The 15,940-nt window shown below is 47.4% G+C and overlaps 6 protein-coding genes across 6 annotated transcripts; 4 read left to right on the forward strand and 2 right to left on the reverse strand.

Moving 5' to 3' along the window:
- Positions 1 to 352: 352 nt before the first annotated feature.
- BDCG_02468 (uncharacterized protein) lies at positions 353 to 3,817 on the forward strand. Its single transcript, XM_045418009.1, has 5 exons — positions 353 to 674; positions 801 to 1,745; positions 1,804 to 1,996; positions 2,060 to 2,923; positions 3,010 to 3,817. The coding sequence occupies exons 1-5, from the start codon at positions 564 to 566 to the stop codon at positions 3,240 to 3,242; spliced, it is 2,346 nt and encodes a 781-aa protein (XP_045274683.1). The 5' UTR covers positions 353 to 563; the 3' UTR covers positions 3,243 to 3,817.
- BDCG_02469 (solute carrier family 25, member 46) lies at positions 1,493 to 6,269 on the reverse strand. Its single transcript, XM_045418010.1, has 5 exons — positions 4,919 to 6,269; positions 4,789 to 4,837; positions 4,698 to 4,714; positions 4,015 to 4,628; positions 1,493 to 3,935 (listed from the first exon to the last, which is right to left on the reverse strand). The coding sequence occupies exons 1-5, from the start codon at positions 5,174 to 5,176 to the stop codon at positions 3,890 to 3,892; spliced, it is 984 nt and encodes a 327-aa protein (XP_045274684.1). The 5' UTR covers positions 5,177 to 6,269; the 3' UTR covers positions 1,493 to 3,889.
- BDCG_02470 (uncharacterized protein) lies at positions 5,596 to 8,145 on the forward strand. The gene is made up of 3 exons (XM_045418011.1): positions 5,596 to 5,990; positions 6,283 to 6,681; positions 6,767 to 8,145. Exons 2-3 carry the CDS (start codon positions 6,517 to 6,519, stop codon positions 7,712 to 7,714), a joined length of 1,113 nt encoding a protein of 370 aa, XP_045274685.1. The 5' UTR covers positions 5,596 to 5,990; positions 6,283 to 6,516; the 3' UTR covers positions 7,715 to 8,145.
- Positions 8,146 to 8,197: 52 nt separating this feature from the next.
- Positions 8,198 to 10,304, forward strand: BDCG_02471 (ubiquitin-conjugating enzyme E2 15). Its single transcript, XM_045418012.1, has 3 exons — positions 8,198 to 8,784; positions 8,959 to 9,051; positions 9,168 to 10,304. The coding sequence occupies exons 1-3, from the start codon at positions 8,628 to 8,630 to the stop codon at positions 9,422 to 9,424; spliced, it is 507 nt and encodes a 168-aa protein (XP_045274686.1). The 5' UTR covers positions 8,198 to 8,627; the 3' UTR covers positions 9,425 to 10,304.
- An 895-nt stretch (positions 10,305 to 11,199) lies between these two features.
- BDCG_02473 (uncharacterized protein) lies at positions 11,200 to 15,135 on the reverse strand. The gene is made up of 3 exons (XM_045418014.1): positions 13,485 to 15,135; positions 13,104 to 13,391; positions 11,200 to 13,018 (listed from the first exon to the last, which is right to left on the reverse strand). Exons 1-3 carry the CDS (start codon positions 13,566 to 13,568, stop codon positions 12,683 to 12,685), a joined length of 708 nt encoding a protein of 235 aa, XP_045274688.1. The 5' UTR covers positions 13,569 to 15,135; the 3' UTR covers positions 11,200 to 12,682.
- BDCG_02472 (uncharacterized protein) lies at positions 11,232 to 12,633 on the forward strand. The gene has a single exon (XM_045418013.1). It carries the CDS (start codon positions 11,647 to 11,649, stop codon positions 12,103 to 12,105), a length of 459 nt encoding a protein of 152 aa, XP_045274687.1. The 5' UTR covers positions 11,232 to 11,646; the 3' UTR covers positions 12,106 to 12,633.
- Positions 15,136 to 15,940: the final 805 nt, after the last annotated feature.

Here is a 15,940-nt window from a genome sequence, read left to right on the forward strand (position 1 = left end):
ATATCTTAAGATGCTGACCCTGCTGAAAGATTGATCCTTTTTGTGTATTGTTAAAACCTATGGTTTTCGTTCTGCGTAACTGTATAACATCTATATTTTATAAACAGAGCTCTAGAGGAATGAACAATCATTAATGCATGGAAATGTGATGATATATATGGGCTTTATTTATTTACTATTTATATCTGTACAGAGTACGAAAAAGGCAATTATTTCTTGACCATACAAATAGCCAATCACATACTTCGTGTATGGATCTCATATCATGGAAATATGTATCAGAAGCGGATAGTTACATTAAATGAAACAGAGATAATATTTTGGAGAACACGTAAAAACTTGAGAGCTCTTCGCAAAATTTTATCTGCGAGTTTATAGGCAGGAACATTAGTCATTTTGAAGGGAAAGTGAGCTTTTTTGGTGTAAAATATTCTCGCATAACCACTAGTTACTACTATGGTATGGTATGGTGCTTTGAACAAAAAAAAAAAACCTCGACTTAAGCCATGGGAGCAGCAGCCTCTAAAATGCTACGGTAGCTACCTGACATCCCCCATCAAGCCATGACGCTCGATCCTGTCGAACTAAAGCTTTTCCCATCCTGTTTCGATTGTATTTCCTGGTCCCCGGATGGTGAGCTCGCTGTTGCACTGGGGGAATATGTCCATGTTCTAGTTAGTAAATCACACACCCCTTTATCCGCCACGAAAATCAGCTTCTTCCATGTATCATTATTGAGCTTCGAATACCGGTTATGATCTATAGCAAAAGTATCATAATACTGATCACCCAATATCTAGACTCCGCGGATAAAATTACCAACATCAGCTGGTGCGGCGGAAACACCATCCACATCAAACACCCAGTGGACAACCACCAAATTCCGCGTAAATGTCTTCACTAATAAGGAATGGCCCATGATATTTCCCCAGCGGGGCGATGGTTTTTTCTCTCTCGGTGAAGAGCAGTCTGTCAGCCATGTTGTGGCATTGGCTTGGTCGCCGCATTGCCTGGCCAAGTACAGTCGACACGTCCTCGCGGTATTGACAAGCAATTTGGTCCTGTCGCTCTGGGAGCTGGCGGACGGACAGTCCAAGTGGGTGCGGAGTGTAGTTGTCAATAGTGCGTTAAAAGATGCATTTGGTCCATTGTTACAAGGACAGAGTTCAATTTTACAGCGTAAACAGCATGTCAGGTCCTTCTGTTGGGGTCCTAAATGCGATGATGATCGTCATGACAAGGATGCTCCACATGGGCATCCTGCCTATCGAAATATGTCTCTACTCGTTGTGGCGAATGATATGAACGACATAACTTTGATCAGAGTTAGAAATGACCGCCGGGGATCAGACGCGAAGACCCGACGAAAGTTATGGGTTGAGATTATTTCCCATAATGAGGTATCCCCGCCGACTGCGGCATATCCTCGTGTACAACCTGGTTCCCTTCTGAGTCAACCGATGAGATCAGTACACATCATATCTCACATTGCGTGGGGCTCCCCGCGACAGAGTTTGGACGATCAGGGGAAGCCTAGACATACTTCTCCAATTGCAATTATACAAGCTACTGAGGTTAAGGTTTTTCTGTTACATGCAAAGTTTGAAGAACTGGGAGGAGAGGAAGAAGGAAATAATGCGGATGCCAGACTGGATTTACTGTTGAGTGAAGCTATCCCTATCTCTCAAGAAGATCAGTTTCAGCGTATGAGCTTCCATGGCCCTCTACGTTGGGTCGACTGTGCGGTAAATAAGACATCCTTTCCCTTTTATACCTAGATAGTGTTCTTACTAACCGTTCAAGGACCTTGAAAATTCACCATCATTATGCTTGGCTGTTGGATATCTTGGGGGATATGTTGTGATTACACTTGACGACCTGTTCGTCTCGGAGTCAATTGGGAGACGGCAGTGCACGCCGACGATATCATTCCACCACGCACTACGTGCAGACATAGCAGAAGATAACAGCTTACTAGAATGGGAGCCCATTACTGGTGAGCATCCTGTCACACAAAAGCCCTTTTAGATGCGTACTTGCTGAAGATTCCGCGCGATAGCCATAACTTCCACAACGGACACCCAATCGCATACCCCTGTCCTACACGTCGCCCATTATTCATCATCCCTCCGCTCTTTACCACTGCCAGCGACCCAAACTCAAGACGTTACTATGAGCGATGATGGCCATTCGGGCAACCCGCAGAGTGCCGATCTTCACAGCCAGATCGAAGGCTTCCGCAGCCGATTCGACCTTGACCACGACCTGGGCGGCATGTCCGTCGCCAGGATATGGGGCATGACTAGCCATCGAGGCTGGGTTGCAGCGTGCTTCACAGTCCATCCCAGCGACATGGTTGAATATATCACCACGGCGCGTGAACGCTCGAGGATAGTCTTTGCGCACCCACAACCCGCGGAGGGTGGGAGCGGGGAGCCCCGCGAGGCTGTCTCAGCAACGTTGCCTTGGGATATTCCTCCACAATTAACACCTAAGCACACGAGAGCTGCCCGCGCAAGGGTCCTATCGTTCACCCTACATGGGAACCATAGAGATATACCGAATGACCCCTGGGAAAGAAAGCTCAAATACGCTGCTATCTGCTGCCTCGCTACAGATCAATACCCCGCGGATGACCCTCCTGTGCTGGAAGCTGCCAAATCAGCGGCGCAGTGGCTATCTGATACATTAAACCTCGACTTATCGCTGGAGTTATCCCTTATAGACGAAAAGCTCCAGCCGCAAATCCAACATCCCTCAGAGCCCTCAACTGGTCCGGAAACGAGCAAACAGATACCCGGTAAACCCCGCGAAGCCCAAGCGGAGGCTGGTCATGATGTATTTGAATTCTGCAATATATGCGGGAGCGGTATTGACTGGTACTCTGCTGAAGAGTCCCAGTGCACGGAGGGGCATATGTTCGGTTCGTCTCCCTTTTTTGCAGCCCCTAAACTTTTCCTGTAATTCCAATCCCACAACCACTAATGAGTGTCGTATTGGGAAATCTAGCCCGATGCGGATTGACGTTTCTCTCCATCCAGGACCCGTCGATTTCCAAGCGTTGTTCAGTGTGTGGTGGCGAAGTCTTGGATGCGGAGCTTGCCGAAGTCCCTAGTGTGATTGAGCCAGAGATGGAGACGGCGGGTGAGTCTCAGGCTCAGTGCCAAGAGCGGCGGTTGCTAGATATACTCTGTGAGACTTTCGACACATGCATATACTGTGGTGGGAAGTTTAGGGAGTAAGTTAGAGTGGTAGACTGGGACATAAAATAGGAGAAGGAAACGCGACTGAGAGGGTGTGTGAGAGATAGTGGTATCGCTGCACTAATAGTAATTTTGGTAAATTTTACTTGCGCTGTGCCAACGTTTACCATGTGCCTGTTGTTAAAACCGCCCTACACACTGGCATGCAACAAAAAAACAAAAAATCCCACGCACGAATGTTTAACCAATGAACCAACCCAATACGGCATGATCTATATATGTGCTCTATGACAGAAGGTAACAGTAATTTGAAAACACCGGACGAGGAACGATAAACAGTAAGGAAACAGAACAAAAGTCGTGGAATCTGTACATGTACAAGGTTTAGGAGAGGAAAAGGATAAAATGTAAATACAAAAAAGAGCAAGGAATGTCTACAACAAACTCCGCTTTCAGGGGGCTGAGTTCTCTCAACCCCGCATCATGGAAACGAGGAAGGCAGGAAGACATATTTACCAGAGAAATGGTGCTCAGGATTTGATGTGTGATAGATATATGTTCGCAGCTTAATATGCGTGGGTATCATAGCTCCACCTCTTCATTGTGGAGCACAGGGGGAAGGTAAATTTCTATGTGCTGATATGACAAAGAAAAGGAGAATTTATTTCATCCGTATATCTCAGTGACTAGAAAAACTTGTTCATGGCTTTGTGAGCCAGTTCGACTCCGAGGCTGTTTGGGTGAGCGAATTGTCAGCTATTGGAAACATGGATGTTGAATTATGTACACCTCGTGGAACCAAGGAACTTACAAAGTAGCAGCATTTGCCGGCACCGCTCTTGCCAAAGCAGGGGCGAATCCGGGAAAGAATGCTTTGAATCCCCCGCTAGCATATACGCCTTGGATGGTGCCTCCGATGGTGGGTCGTCCCTCCGCGCTCTGGAGCCGGGACTTGATGGTATCGATAGGGAAGACGGGGATCCACATAGCAATTCCAGCTGCGCCGCCTGCAGCAACCACGGCGGGTAAGGACAGTTCGCCGGTGACATTTCCGTCGACATCCTTTGGCGTGAGGCTGCGCTTGATATATTCATAGGCGGCGAAATATGCCGCAGAGCCAGGGCCGTCACGGGCCAAGGTCATGGCACTTCCGCGGAATACGCTACGGATACCGCCCTCTTTATAGAGCTGGCGGACAACGTCTACACCACCGGAATATTTGGGTTTTTGGCCGGGAGGAGGGGGATTCTGGCCTTGAATCTGAAGGAGAACCTTGACACGTTCGAAAGGAGCGGTGATCAGGGTCATGGGGATCGCGGAGAAGAAACCGGCAGCAGATATTTGGCCGATTGAGTACTGGGGAGTTCCATTATGTACCGGAACAGTGGAGAAGTTGCGAACGAGTGTTTTCCCAAGATCATAACCCTGCATAGATACGAGGAGTGATTAGAGGGGGTGCGGGCAAAAAATTACGGTTGACCGATGCGAACGTACCCAGAAGCTGACGGCGACTGAAAATTGGAAACAGTTAGCCAGTTGAACAATAATCTTCACCAGTCAAAGGAATAGGAAAAGGAAAACATACACATAGGAGTTACTCCGACCAATGGAGCTGAAACGCCAGCGTATAGGCCCTATTGGTGCTATTAGATTACGGATTTATGGAAATTCGCGGGATAGTAGCTTGAGAGAGGTTAGCCCGTCCATGGACATACCCTTGTAAGGCCTTCGCGGGCAATAGTTCTTTTCACGACATCGATGGCACCGGAGTAAACTCCTTTCTCAGCAGTTTGCAGGCGGACTTTAACCAAGTCGAAGGGGTGCCCAACAACGACAGCGCAGATTCCGCCCGCACCACCGGCAACAAACGATTTGATCTGGGAGATGGTAGCAGTTGCAGCAGCCGGAGATTGTTTCTTGGGCTCTGCTTCCATGGGTGCTGGAGGGGAGACAACAGTCGTGGAGGACGGCATTGTGGATATAGAGGCGTGAGGAATGTAGGCTGATGAGGGATTTGGGGGGGAGGGGAATCCGAGATAGGAGAGGCTACCAAGCCAGCGCAAAGAGCACTCGGGCACAATCCGAAGAAGAGAGTGTATGGACTGAAAGGAAACACCTGCTAAGTACAACGACGACGTAGAAAACGAAAGAGGAAAAAAAAAATTGGAAAAAATGGGGAAAAAAGCCCAGCGGGAGAATCTGGAGAAATGCAAGATTTGCCTGTGATGCGGGTGCGGTGCGGCTTCCGGCTCGAAGCAAACACGGGGCGGCGGGGGGAGATTATGTAAGGCGACAAAGGCGGACCTCGGCTCGGAGGATGGAAAAATAGATATACCATGGATCTATCAGCACAGGGAGAGATGGAGAGGAGAGGAGGGGAGAAGAGAGGGAGTGAGAGAGCATGGAGAAAAGGAGGATGGAGGCAATAACGATCAAAATCCCGTTGTCTTCTCAAATTGGGGACTGACTCCATTCATATACGAAGCAGCAGTATCTTCGAGACCCCTGCAGCTCCGGGCGAAGGGAGGCAAGCCCTCGCAACGAACAACAGTTGTCCGAGTGGGGGTTTTGCATGAAGATGGGGATAGCTGGATGGAATAACTGGCGATCCCTCATTATCCACGCTGTTCAGATATCAGTGGCAGAATCACGAAGGTGTCTGTCATGGTCATCTGCTACATATAGGGCTAATAAACGGGAAGACACGCCCGGAGAGAACATCTGCAGATGAACCACGGGGCAGATGGGCCTTAGATTGCTTGAGGGTTGTGGAAATAATATCAACAGGTGAGATATCTCAGCCCTCCTGGCGTCGTCTATCATCTTGGTTGGTCACCTACCATCGTAGGCGGGCTTGAGAATGATAACTACCTGGGTTGATTGAGATCTGGATATGAAACCTATACATGTGTTTGTATAGCACATACGAATGTGCATCGTTATGTCCTTGCATCGTCAATCAACTCTAATCACGTCAGCTCTTGGAATCCTAGTTCACAGAAATAAGAATCCCGTCATCGCTCAATGTCGTGATCATGATGGTTTTGAGTTGTTGCCTAAATTTATAACTATTTATTAGTTAGTTAACTTAGTTATGTTACAGCGGCCGGCTTACTAAATAATGCTAACAAGGGGGTGAATGAGGCTCACCTCCCGCAAGGTTTGATCAACTTCCTCCATCTTTTAGTCTTCCTCTCAGCTGCCTTTCTTTTTGTGGTCTTTTATCTCAATAAACACGTTCTGTGTCTTTCTTGTGTCTCTCCTTACTGTGGTTTCATTTTTATATATCTCGTCGTTCCTTTCGGTGGCTGACATGTCTGCTGTTGCCCATCACCTGGTCCGTCGAGGGATGGACGCCACGTCCGGCTACCTATCACCAACTTCAAACGACGACAATGAAGAGCGACGCAAACTATCAGTCTGGGCCATACTGGTGTTCTCTGTGACTGCTATAGTGTTCGGCCTTATTTCTTTCGCCGTATGTGTTTCCCCATGGATGGTGATAGCATACCCCTCTTGATCCCATGCCCCGCTAACACAGTATTCGTTGGCTGCAATTCTAGATTCAATATACCTATGGCACGGTCGTTGCAACATTGGCTGTGGTGGAAGATCCCCATCCGGATATTTATGAGCGCATCAGGGACAGTCCCGATGACTCCAGTAAAACAACCAACGCAGTTCGCCCTGGTCCCGATGTCGCTCTTGAACGCCTGTTCCCTGTCACCAGCACCCTGCGCTCCGCCATCCTCCATCTTCGTGCCCGTGCCGGTCCCTGGTCCCGCTTCCGAGGGTTGGGAATCTACATGTGCTTGGTGATTAGCCGTTCGATCCTTTCCCAATTCTTTACCTTTGGCCGTGGTAACGACCTGAGCCATCCCCTACATTCCTTCGGCCGTATTGCCGCCGAAGTGGTTTCCGCCCCTCTGGCGCTTGCCTGGGTCCACATTGTAATTTCAGAGCCCTCTGCCAAACGCTTTTGGAGACGCATCCCTGGATATAGCAGCTGGGTGAAGATTGCTCCCGCTGTTGCCCTTCAGTCGGTGGCTTCGCAACTCACCTTTATCTTACCTGCCCATCTAGCGATGAGAAGCCGAGTATGGAGTGTGAACGAGGGCAATCCACTCTCAGACCCAGAATTCGACCTCCGCGCCGAGGTTGCTATAGCCATCGGCTCTTTTCTCCTCGCCATATGTCTGACACTCCTTATTGAGCTTCCAGCCACCGTGACCATGATCCGAGTCGCGGCATCTATTCTCCCTGATCAAGAGGAGACCATTGTGCCCTTCGATCGCACTTTTGGTGGAAAGGTTCAGCCGGCTATCTTGGGAGGTAGCGGCAAGATTGGCCTGTTGGATGCCTGGAAGACCTTCACCTGGCCATCGCGTGTCCGTCTCCTCAAGGTTCTAGTGAAAACCTTCGCCATGATGGTCCCAGTCACGGTTGCCTGCGCTATCGTCATTGCTGGCGAAGCTAGTCTTATGAAGGAGAAGATGTTTGTGCAGGCGTAGGTTTCCCTTGTTTTTCGTTTGGCAAAGTTATATACATATATTCAGTGGCCCCCTAGGGGCGACTAGCTAGCCTGGAAAGCAAGTTCGACCCTGGCTGTCATGGAGATTTAACTACATGTTTCCGATTTCTATGTTTCGTCCCCTCTCCCCTCGAGCACAATCAAGTGAAGTATCGGGCAGGTTTTCCCCATGTTCAATATTTTAACCAGCTTCTACATTTTTCTCTGCATTTTTCTCCGTTCTCTTCATTCGTTCGACCTGTATTTCTTGTCCCTTTTGTAGCCTCCAATCCTCACTTTGAGCTGTTATAGTTTTCAATACGATCTTTATTGTGTATATTCCGTACGTTGCGAATATGATTTTACTATCTGCCATGGATGTGCATATTTTTCAAGCGCCCTTCTTCCGCTAGCAAATCCGCCGTTCCAAAAACGTAGTAATTCCGTGAGTGACCTTCATCGGCTGATAGGCGGAATTACCCGATTAGGTAATGCTGGCTGATCGCGGGGAACGGACGAGGAAGAATCACTAACCACGGCTTCGACCGTCAACCTCAGTATATTATATGGAAAAACCCTAGCTCGAAGATTTAGAACGATTATTTCGACATTTTCTTCCCAAGGAACCCACTGCTACCCTGTGTAGGCCCTTGACCAATCCACTGCGGCTATCTCCAACGCTCGCCGCGAAGTCCTGGCGGTTTCCCCCAACATCCCAACGCCACCACCATATATTATTGCCCTCACTCGCCATTCCCCTCACCCTCCCCGCCCACTCTTGTTCTTATATATATATATATATTATATGTAGTGGGAGAACCGAAAATACAAAGACATTTTTCAAAGCCTTCAAAGAATATTAGACCGTCACAGATTTCCTAGCCCCTGCCAGTTCACCCAACTAGTAGTTCACGATGGCCACTTCTGCTGCAGCGGGGCTGCTCGGCCGCCAATTGAAGCAGATGCAAACAGATAAGGATATCCCGGGAATAAGCTGCGGGCTGGCGAACGATAACATATTTGAATGGGAGGTTATGCTCATGATCTCGGATGAGTGTAAATTTTATGGCGGTATGTTTTTGGGCGGGCATTTTTCAAACGGGGCTCTTTGGTTGCAGGATACAAAGATATCTTCTCTATCTCTATCTTGGTCAAAACTCCGTCTGTGCCGGGAGGTTGACATGACATGGGCACAAAACTTGAGGAAGCTTGCTTGTTAACAAGTTGAAATCTCTTTATATCTAGGCGGCTTTTTCTGCGCTCGACTAACCTTCCCCCCGGAGTATCCTCATATGCCGCCGACGATGAAATTTGAAACTCCAATATTCCACCCAAATAGTACGTACTGTACAGAGTACATAACATTTAGCCAAAAGATCTTTCTCGCTCCATCCCGGTCCCTTACATATTTAAAGTGTATCCTCACTTCTGACGATGAGAGTTTCCCCCTCTAGTCTACCCTAACGGCGAAGTCTGCATATCCATCCTACATCCCCCCGAGGACGACAAATATGGCTACGAGTCTGCTGCCGAGCGCTGGTCGCCAGTGCAGACCCCCGAAACCATTCTCCTCAGCGTTATCAGCATGCTTTCTAGTCCCAACGATGAGAGTCCCGCAAATGTGGAAGCTGCAAGACTCTGGCGGGAGGACCCGAAGGAGTTTAAGAAGAGAGTACGGCAATGCGTGAGGCAGAGTTTGGGCGAAGAGTAACTGGAGGGTTTCGTTTCGATTGGTGGTGGAGCTGTTCAGCTTTTTTTTTTTTTTTTTTTTTTTTGTGTTGCTTCGCTTTCTCGTTATATTTCCGGGCATTTTCTTTTTCATATATTTTCTTTTCTTTTTCTCCTTGTTTTCCCGTTTCTTGTTCAGGTTCATGTTTTCAGTAAAAGGCGTTCAGACCAGGGGCGCCTTTTTATACGTTGCATTGTTATATCCTGCTTCTTATTTGCTAGCCATAACTAATGACGCAGGACATCTCCACTTTACTTCTCCTGATTTATGTTCTCACTTGCTCGATACTAGGATGAGTGGTCTGGTGTGTGTCTTGGGGATCTGAGCACGGACAGGGTCTAATTAGCTGGATGCTTTGTTCTTGCAACTAGATTTTTATTTTTTATTTTTTATATTTTTTGAGAGCCCAATCTCTGTTCTAATCTGCATGTGAGTTTTTGAATCAAGTTGCGTTTTCTTCCGAATTCCTTCGCGTGAATGCTTGTTGGCGACAGGGCTTTCTTTGATATAAACGTCGGCTTTGGAGCGTTTCAACTCTTGGGACCACCCGATTCCTTGTGAGGATGGCTGGCTGAAAAACGACTTGTCCACGGGATTAGTGGCAGTGGTGAGCTGGTTATCCATAATTTCAGTTATTTACTGCGCGCTTTTTTGCAGGAGTTCAGCCGCTCGATGCATAGACGACGATCAGACTTGGGTTAATTCCCCTGCGTAGGAGCTAACTAAATAAGCACATATTATTGCTTACGCTCGCTTTGCTGCTTGCGCAGCCCCCTCTACCACCACCACCGCCCCTACCGCCCCGCAACCCCCCCTTACTACCTCTTCCACCCCATCCACCCCATACCCCCTCTTCCACCCCACCCCTATCACCATTATCAGATTAATCAGAGCCATACAGGCTGCAGAGCCAGCTGTTCAATCCCATTCATGAATTCAAAGGGGTGCACATAACATCACATGAGATCATGTTACAGAGCATTTAGCAGTGCATGCTATGAAAACAGAGATCAAAAATGAATATAGAGAAAAGTATAGGAAATGTAAATACTGTAGAGAATGTATGAAAAGAGCAGAATGAATAAAAGAATGAAGCTCTGAAGATTGATCTGAGCTGTATGAGCTAGAGAGCAGAGCTGAGCATTCAAATATTTTGTGAAATGATTAATCTTCTATTTATTATCAGAGAAGCTAGCTACATTATTATCTCTCTATTTATTATACAAAAATCAACTTTTTCATATAAAAAACACTGTAATGTGACATCATATGCATCTCATCAAAAATATTTGAATGCTTCAGATCATACAGCTCAGATCAATCTTCAAATCGTCATTCTTTTTTTCATTCTGTTCTTTTTATACATTCTCTACAGTATTTACATTTCTTATACTCTTCTCTATGTTCATTTTTGATCTCATGTGATGTCATGTGCACCCCTTTGAATTCATGAATGGGATTGAACAGCTGGCTCTGCAGCCTGTATGACTCTGATTAATCTGATAATGGTGATATAAGGGTGGAAGAGAGTGGTAGGGGGAGAGAGTGGTAGAGGGTGGAAGGGGTGGAAGGGGTGGTAAGGGGGGGGTAGAGGTAGAGGGAGTAGGGCGTGGAAGGGGGTGGAAGTGGTAGAGGGGGCTGCGCAAGCAGCAAAGCGAGCGTAAGCGAGCATTTGATGCTTGTTTTTATAATAACCTTTTGAGGGGGAATCTTCGGAGTAGTATGTTGGAACTTGGATATAAAAGCAGGTAAAGAAGATAGTAGTATATAGAAGTTAGCCAGTTCAATCCTAATATTACATAATTAGTTATAGTTCTCATAACTATCAAGCATTTCAAAATTATCATCGTATCAGCGGCGCAAAGGCCCACTCATAAAATATATATCACTGTCGCCCGCTTCCCAATCCCATCGCCATGGCAATGAACAGCCTCTTCTGGCACTTCTGCGAATGGTTCTATGGGTATCCCGAACCCCCTCCGCGTGTTCGAACGAAGCCCATGCAAGTACTATGCGTAGCGGAACTGAATCATTGCAACATGCCTTGTTGAAGCTCGGATACGATCATACATACCATATGCGCCTCTCTCTCTAACCTCCTTTCCAAAAGTGAAGAGGCAAAATCACATCTGCAGAACGGCCTCCATGTGGCGGCTTCACTGTCCACAACTCGATGTCCCCCGAAAAATACTAATGCTACATAAATGGGGTGGCACATGTTTTTCGCGGCCCCACTGATTTTGATAGGGTTGGGACATCATTTTCGAAGACCCCTTACTATTATACACCCAAGGCTGGGTCCGTCTCGCCCGCAAAAAGTTGTTCGACGCACTGCTCGGTCACAGCGTGGCTGTCGCAGACTCGGCAGCATCATGTTTCGCCCCAGAGCTGATCGCCGCCTATGCCGAGGCCAAAAAGTCATTCTTAACGTCCGGCGCGATATGGACAAATGGCATGCAAGCGCGATGAAGCATCTCTGTGAGGAGGGAAACGAAAAGTGGGCTTTGTGGCTGTTGCTTGTCCCCCCCGAGCGCGGTTGTTGGAGTGGAAAGGTTGAAGATGGCTGGGAGCCGGTGTGCAAGTTCTTGGGAAAGGAGGTTCCGCATGGTCAGCCGTTTCCCAGAGCTAATGACGCTGCTGGGTTGGTTTCAGGGGAGGGTTGAGTATGCGCTCCGAAAACATGGAGTGATAGCTCTTCGAAATATGGTTCTTACCTTTGCTTGCTTGGTGGCTGTTCTTGCGTTTGTGTGGAAGCTGGTCAGATAGATTTATTTATCCCAATGGCACTGGCAATAACCAACTATGCCAGCTTTCTGTTGGCGGAATCCAGAAGAATATGCTTCAACACTGACAGTGTTACTAGTCATAAATTGGTAATATTATTTATCAGGGCCCATTATTACTATTTTCCATCCACCAGAAATGACGCCCCATAATTACCCTCCCCATACATGTTGGACTTGGGCCGCATGTAAGATATTATAATTGGCAATTGATGCCACCGGAGAACCGCGTCACAGTTTCGGGCGAGGTAGAAGCGAAAACAAATGCGAAAAGAGCGCATGGCTCACTCCCCGTCATGAGGTGAGGGGAGTAGAAATAAAATTATAAACATGATATCAATAAAAAAAAGTTGTCATTTCCATCAGCTAATACCCATGGGTCATGTGCTTGGTTTGACGCATTGCTCGTCAAGGGTAGCATTAATATAGTTTGACATCATCTTGCGAGGACGGACCTTTACAGCGCGAGCAGGGCGACAACACCGAGGGCTCCCATGATTCCTTGGGTGGCAGGCGCAAGTATATGGAAGGCGCCGTTGTCGGTTGGTTCAGGAGTAGCACCGGTGCCGGTGTTGGTGCCGGTAGTGTTGGGTTGGTCAGTTGGAGAAGCGGTGCTGGAACCAGTTGGCTCGGATTCAGTGCCAGTTGGTCGAGGGGTTCCGGTTGCGTCAGATACGGGGGAGTAGAGTGTCGTGCTGCCGACAGTGGTCGTGATTACCTGAGTGCCGGAAGTGATTATTGATACAATTGGTTGGGTAGTGTAAGGAGTAGAAGCAGGAGACTCCGAGCGTGTCTGATGCGTTTTGGGTTGTCTTTGTTAGTAACACAGATAACACAGATATTGTGCCCTGTAACCTGGTGGTAAGGGAATATCTTACAGCAGTTGAATCAGTCGGGCTGGATGATCTCGTTGGGGACGGGGTGTGCTCGCCAGTAGGAGTCTCTGTAGCATCCTGAGAGCCGCTTGGGGACGCGCCTGGCGGGTCGTCGGGGCAAAACTCGGTTGCAGCAGCGGCGGCACCTGGAAGATCTTCCGGACCACAAGCTTGGATTGTGCAGTCGCGCACACCATAGGCGAAATCCATGTTCGTGCAAAGGCAGGGGACATCTTCAGTCTTGCAACCGAGGCTTGGAGCAAGACCCAGCATCCGTTCAATGCATCCGCGCTAACAATTTTTCAATTCTCTGTTAACATAACTCAACAGTGTGAAGCCCAATATCAGGATAGCGGAGGGGGCCGGCATTTGCGTAGAACATACAGCACAGTCCGACACACCACTCCAGTCTTGCGCAGCGCCCAAGGCGGCGAAAGCACCTGCAGAGAGTAATACGGAAACCTTCATTTTAACTCTCTCCTGAATTCGTAGTATAACCTTAATAATGATGAGAAAGGGAAAGGCAGGAAGGCTTTTGCTTTCGTGCTTCGCAAAGATGATCAGTGATGGGCAGCGGGATGAAAAATAGAGAAGAGAAGAGAAGAGAAGAGCAAGAGCAAAAAAAAAAAAAAAAAAAACCAGGGGAAACCGGGGAATGATAAATAATGCACTCGGATCGTCCGCTCAGGGCAATCATAAACGGACAATCACAACAAAGAGGCGGCAATCGCAAAAACGGGCGGGCCAACTCAAGCCAGCCTGCAGGACACGTTGTGTGCCGTCACCACCCAACCACGGCCAGCACTTCCAGAGAACTGCATTCCTGTTGCTAGCGAGCTAATAATAAGCTCTTGATTGGTTTGCCTCTTTTCACTGGGCCCAGTTTATTTGATTCCCAACAGGAGAGAGACTTGGGAGAGGTGGCATTAGCTTCGTGAATTATGCCACGATATCAATTCGCCATGTTGGTTAGCGGGCACTATCGTGCAGCTTCGCTCTTTGGTGTAGTTAATCCTCATCGGGACTAACTACCAATTTGCAAAAAGGAAAAGCATTCCATAAAGCATTCATCGATAAAGACGTATTCATACAAGAGTCCGAGGATCTGGTAAGAAAGAAAGTCGGAGGTGTGAATGAGATCAGGAAGTGCTAGGGACGACGACGATGCGACGACGATGCGACGACGATGCTGGGTCTGCAGTAACTACTACGGGGTAGTGCTGCTGGTTCGCGATTTGATAGCCCCGAAACAGCCAAATTCAATGGGACTCGCGAATTATTGGCTGCTGAGGTAAAATTCTGAGCTTGACTGGGGCTGCAGAAAGGGAAAAAAATAAAATAAATAAATAAATAAATAATTTCAGAGATCTTATTTGCTGGTTCGATGACTTGTTGCAGCTCCAGGTTTTCCCCAGCTACGCCATAGCTGCAGGCTGAGTATCTCATTCCAATTGGGTTTTTATTTGCCACCGCCACAAGTAAAATAATTGGAAGGGCGTTTTCCATGGCTCTGATGAAGATCTGAAAGAATTTGAAAGAATTTGAAATAAACACTCCAATGTGTGTTGTAAGAGACACATCAATTGAGAGAAGAGCGATGTTGCTATCACCGGATTGGATTGCTTTGGTCCGGGACGGACTGCAACTGGGGGCCAGCAAATAATCTCATGGCTGAAGAAGCCTCGACAAGAAGGTTATTATTATTATTATTATTTCAAACTGTGCTGTTGTTTTGCAAAACCTTTCTTTCTCCTTTGACTGTTCGCTAGTTTTTTTAGATTGATTCTTGCGCGAACCGATCGCACTCCACGACGCCACTTGAACTCGCCTGATTGCGATCACCAATCCAATGACAAGAATTATCTTGTGATGTTCGATCTGATCAGCGATGATTCTTGGCATGGGTCATCTTTGCTTTTTTTTTTTTTTTTTTTTTTCAGGATTTTGCTGCGGACGCTGCGAGGAAAGCTGGTTAGAAAGAAGCCGTGACGGGGGGGTGGCAGAAATTCATGTCTAGCCGTTGGATGGCACAGAGGGAGGGCATTTGAAGAACTACGCAGTAGTTGCTGGATTGAATCATCATGTTCAATATTAGTTATTGCCTCGCTCAGAATCTTGCTGCATATATTATTATTTGGCTGCTCCTCTCTTCCTTTCTATATTTAATATTGCCCCTACGTAAGTTAACTAACCATCTTCTTGGTGCTTGAACCGTGGGCGAAGGTAATTCCGCAGACATTGCCCCCTGCGTCAGCCACGGAAATATCTGGTATTTATAATTGGAATCGGCATTCCGTACAGATTATTAGTGCGCTGCACACTGCACGTTCGATCTCTCTTTGGATATTCACCTGTAATAATGTAATAATAATAATAATAGTAATAATGTAATGTCCTGTCTCCCGAAACGGCCGATGGATGACGACCATCATCCGGGTATTATATTATTTAATTAGCTAGGCTCCGGAATCTCGGGGGAAATACGCATAGTATTGTCCTTCCTGACGAGATTATATTATGTGAATTAATGGAGGACAGAGAAAATAAAGAGAAAGCATGAAACCAGCAGAGCAAGGCACATCAACATCAGATCGACCGAGAAACAGCAAGCGTGTTTTTCTTTTCTCCTCTTACAACAACCTCTTTTTCCCCTAACAGCGTACGGAGTATAGTTGAGAAACGGGATCCCGAGGGACATCAATCATCCTGTCCGCCGCTTCCAGGAACCAAGACAGACATGCAGAACCTTGGTTGGCAAAGAGCGCGGGGGAAACTTTAACAATTAACTACTCTACTAGAGCGGTGACCTCGGGAGAAATTTATTCAGGGGTTGCATTGAA

Source organism: Blastomyces dermatitidis, assembly GCF_000003525.1.
Source record: "Blastomyces dermatitidis ER-3 genomic scaffold supercont1.3, whole genome shotgun sequence".
In the NCBI taxonomy this organism is placed as follows: Eukaryota; Fungi; Ascomycota; class Eurotiomycetes; order Onygenales; family Ajellomycetaceae; genus Blastomyces; species Blastomyces dermatitidis.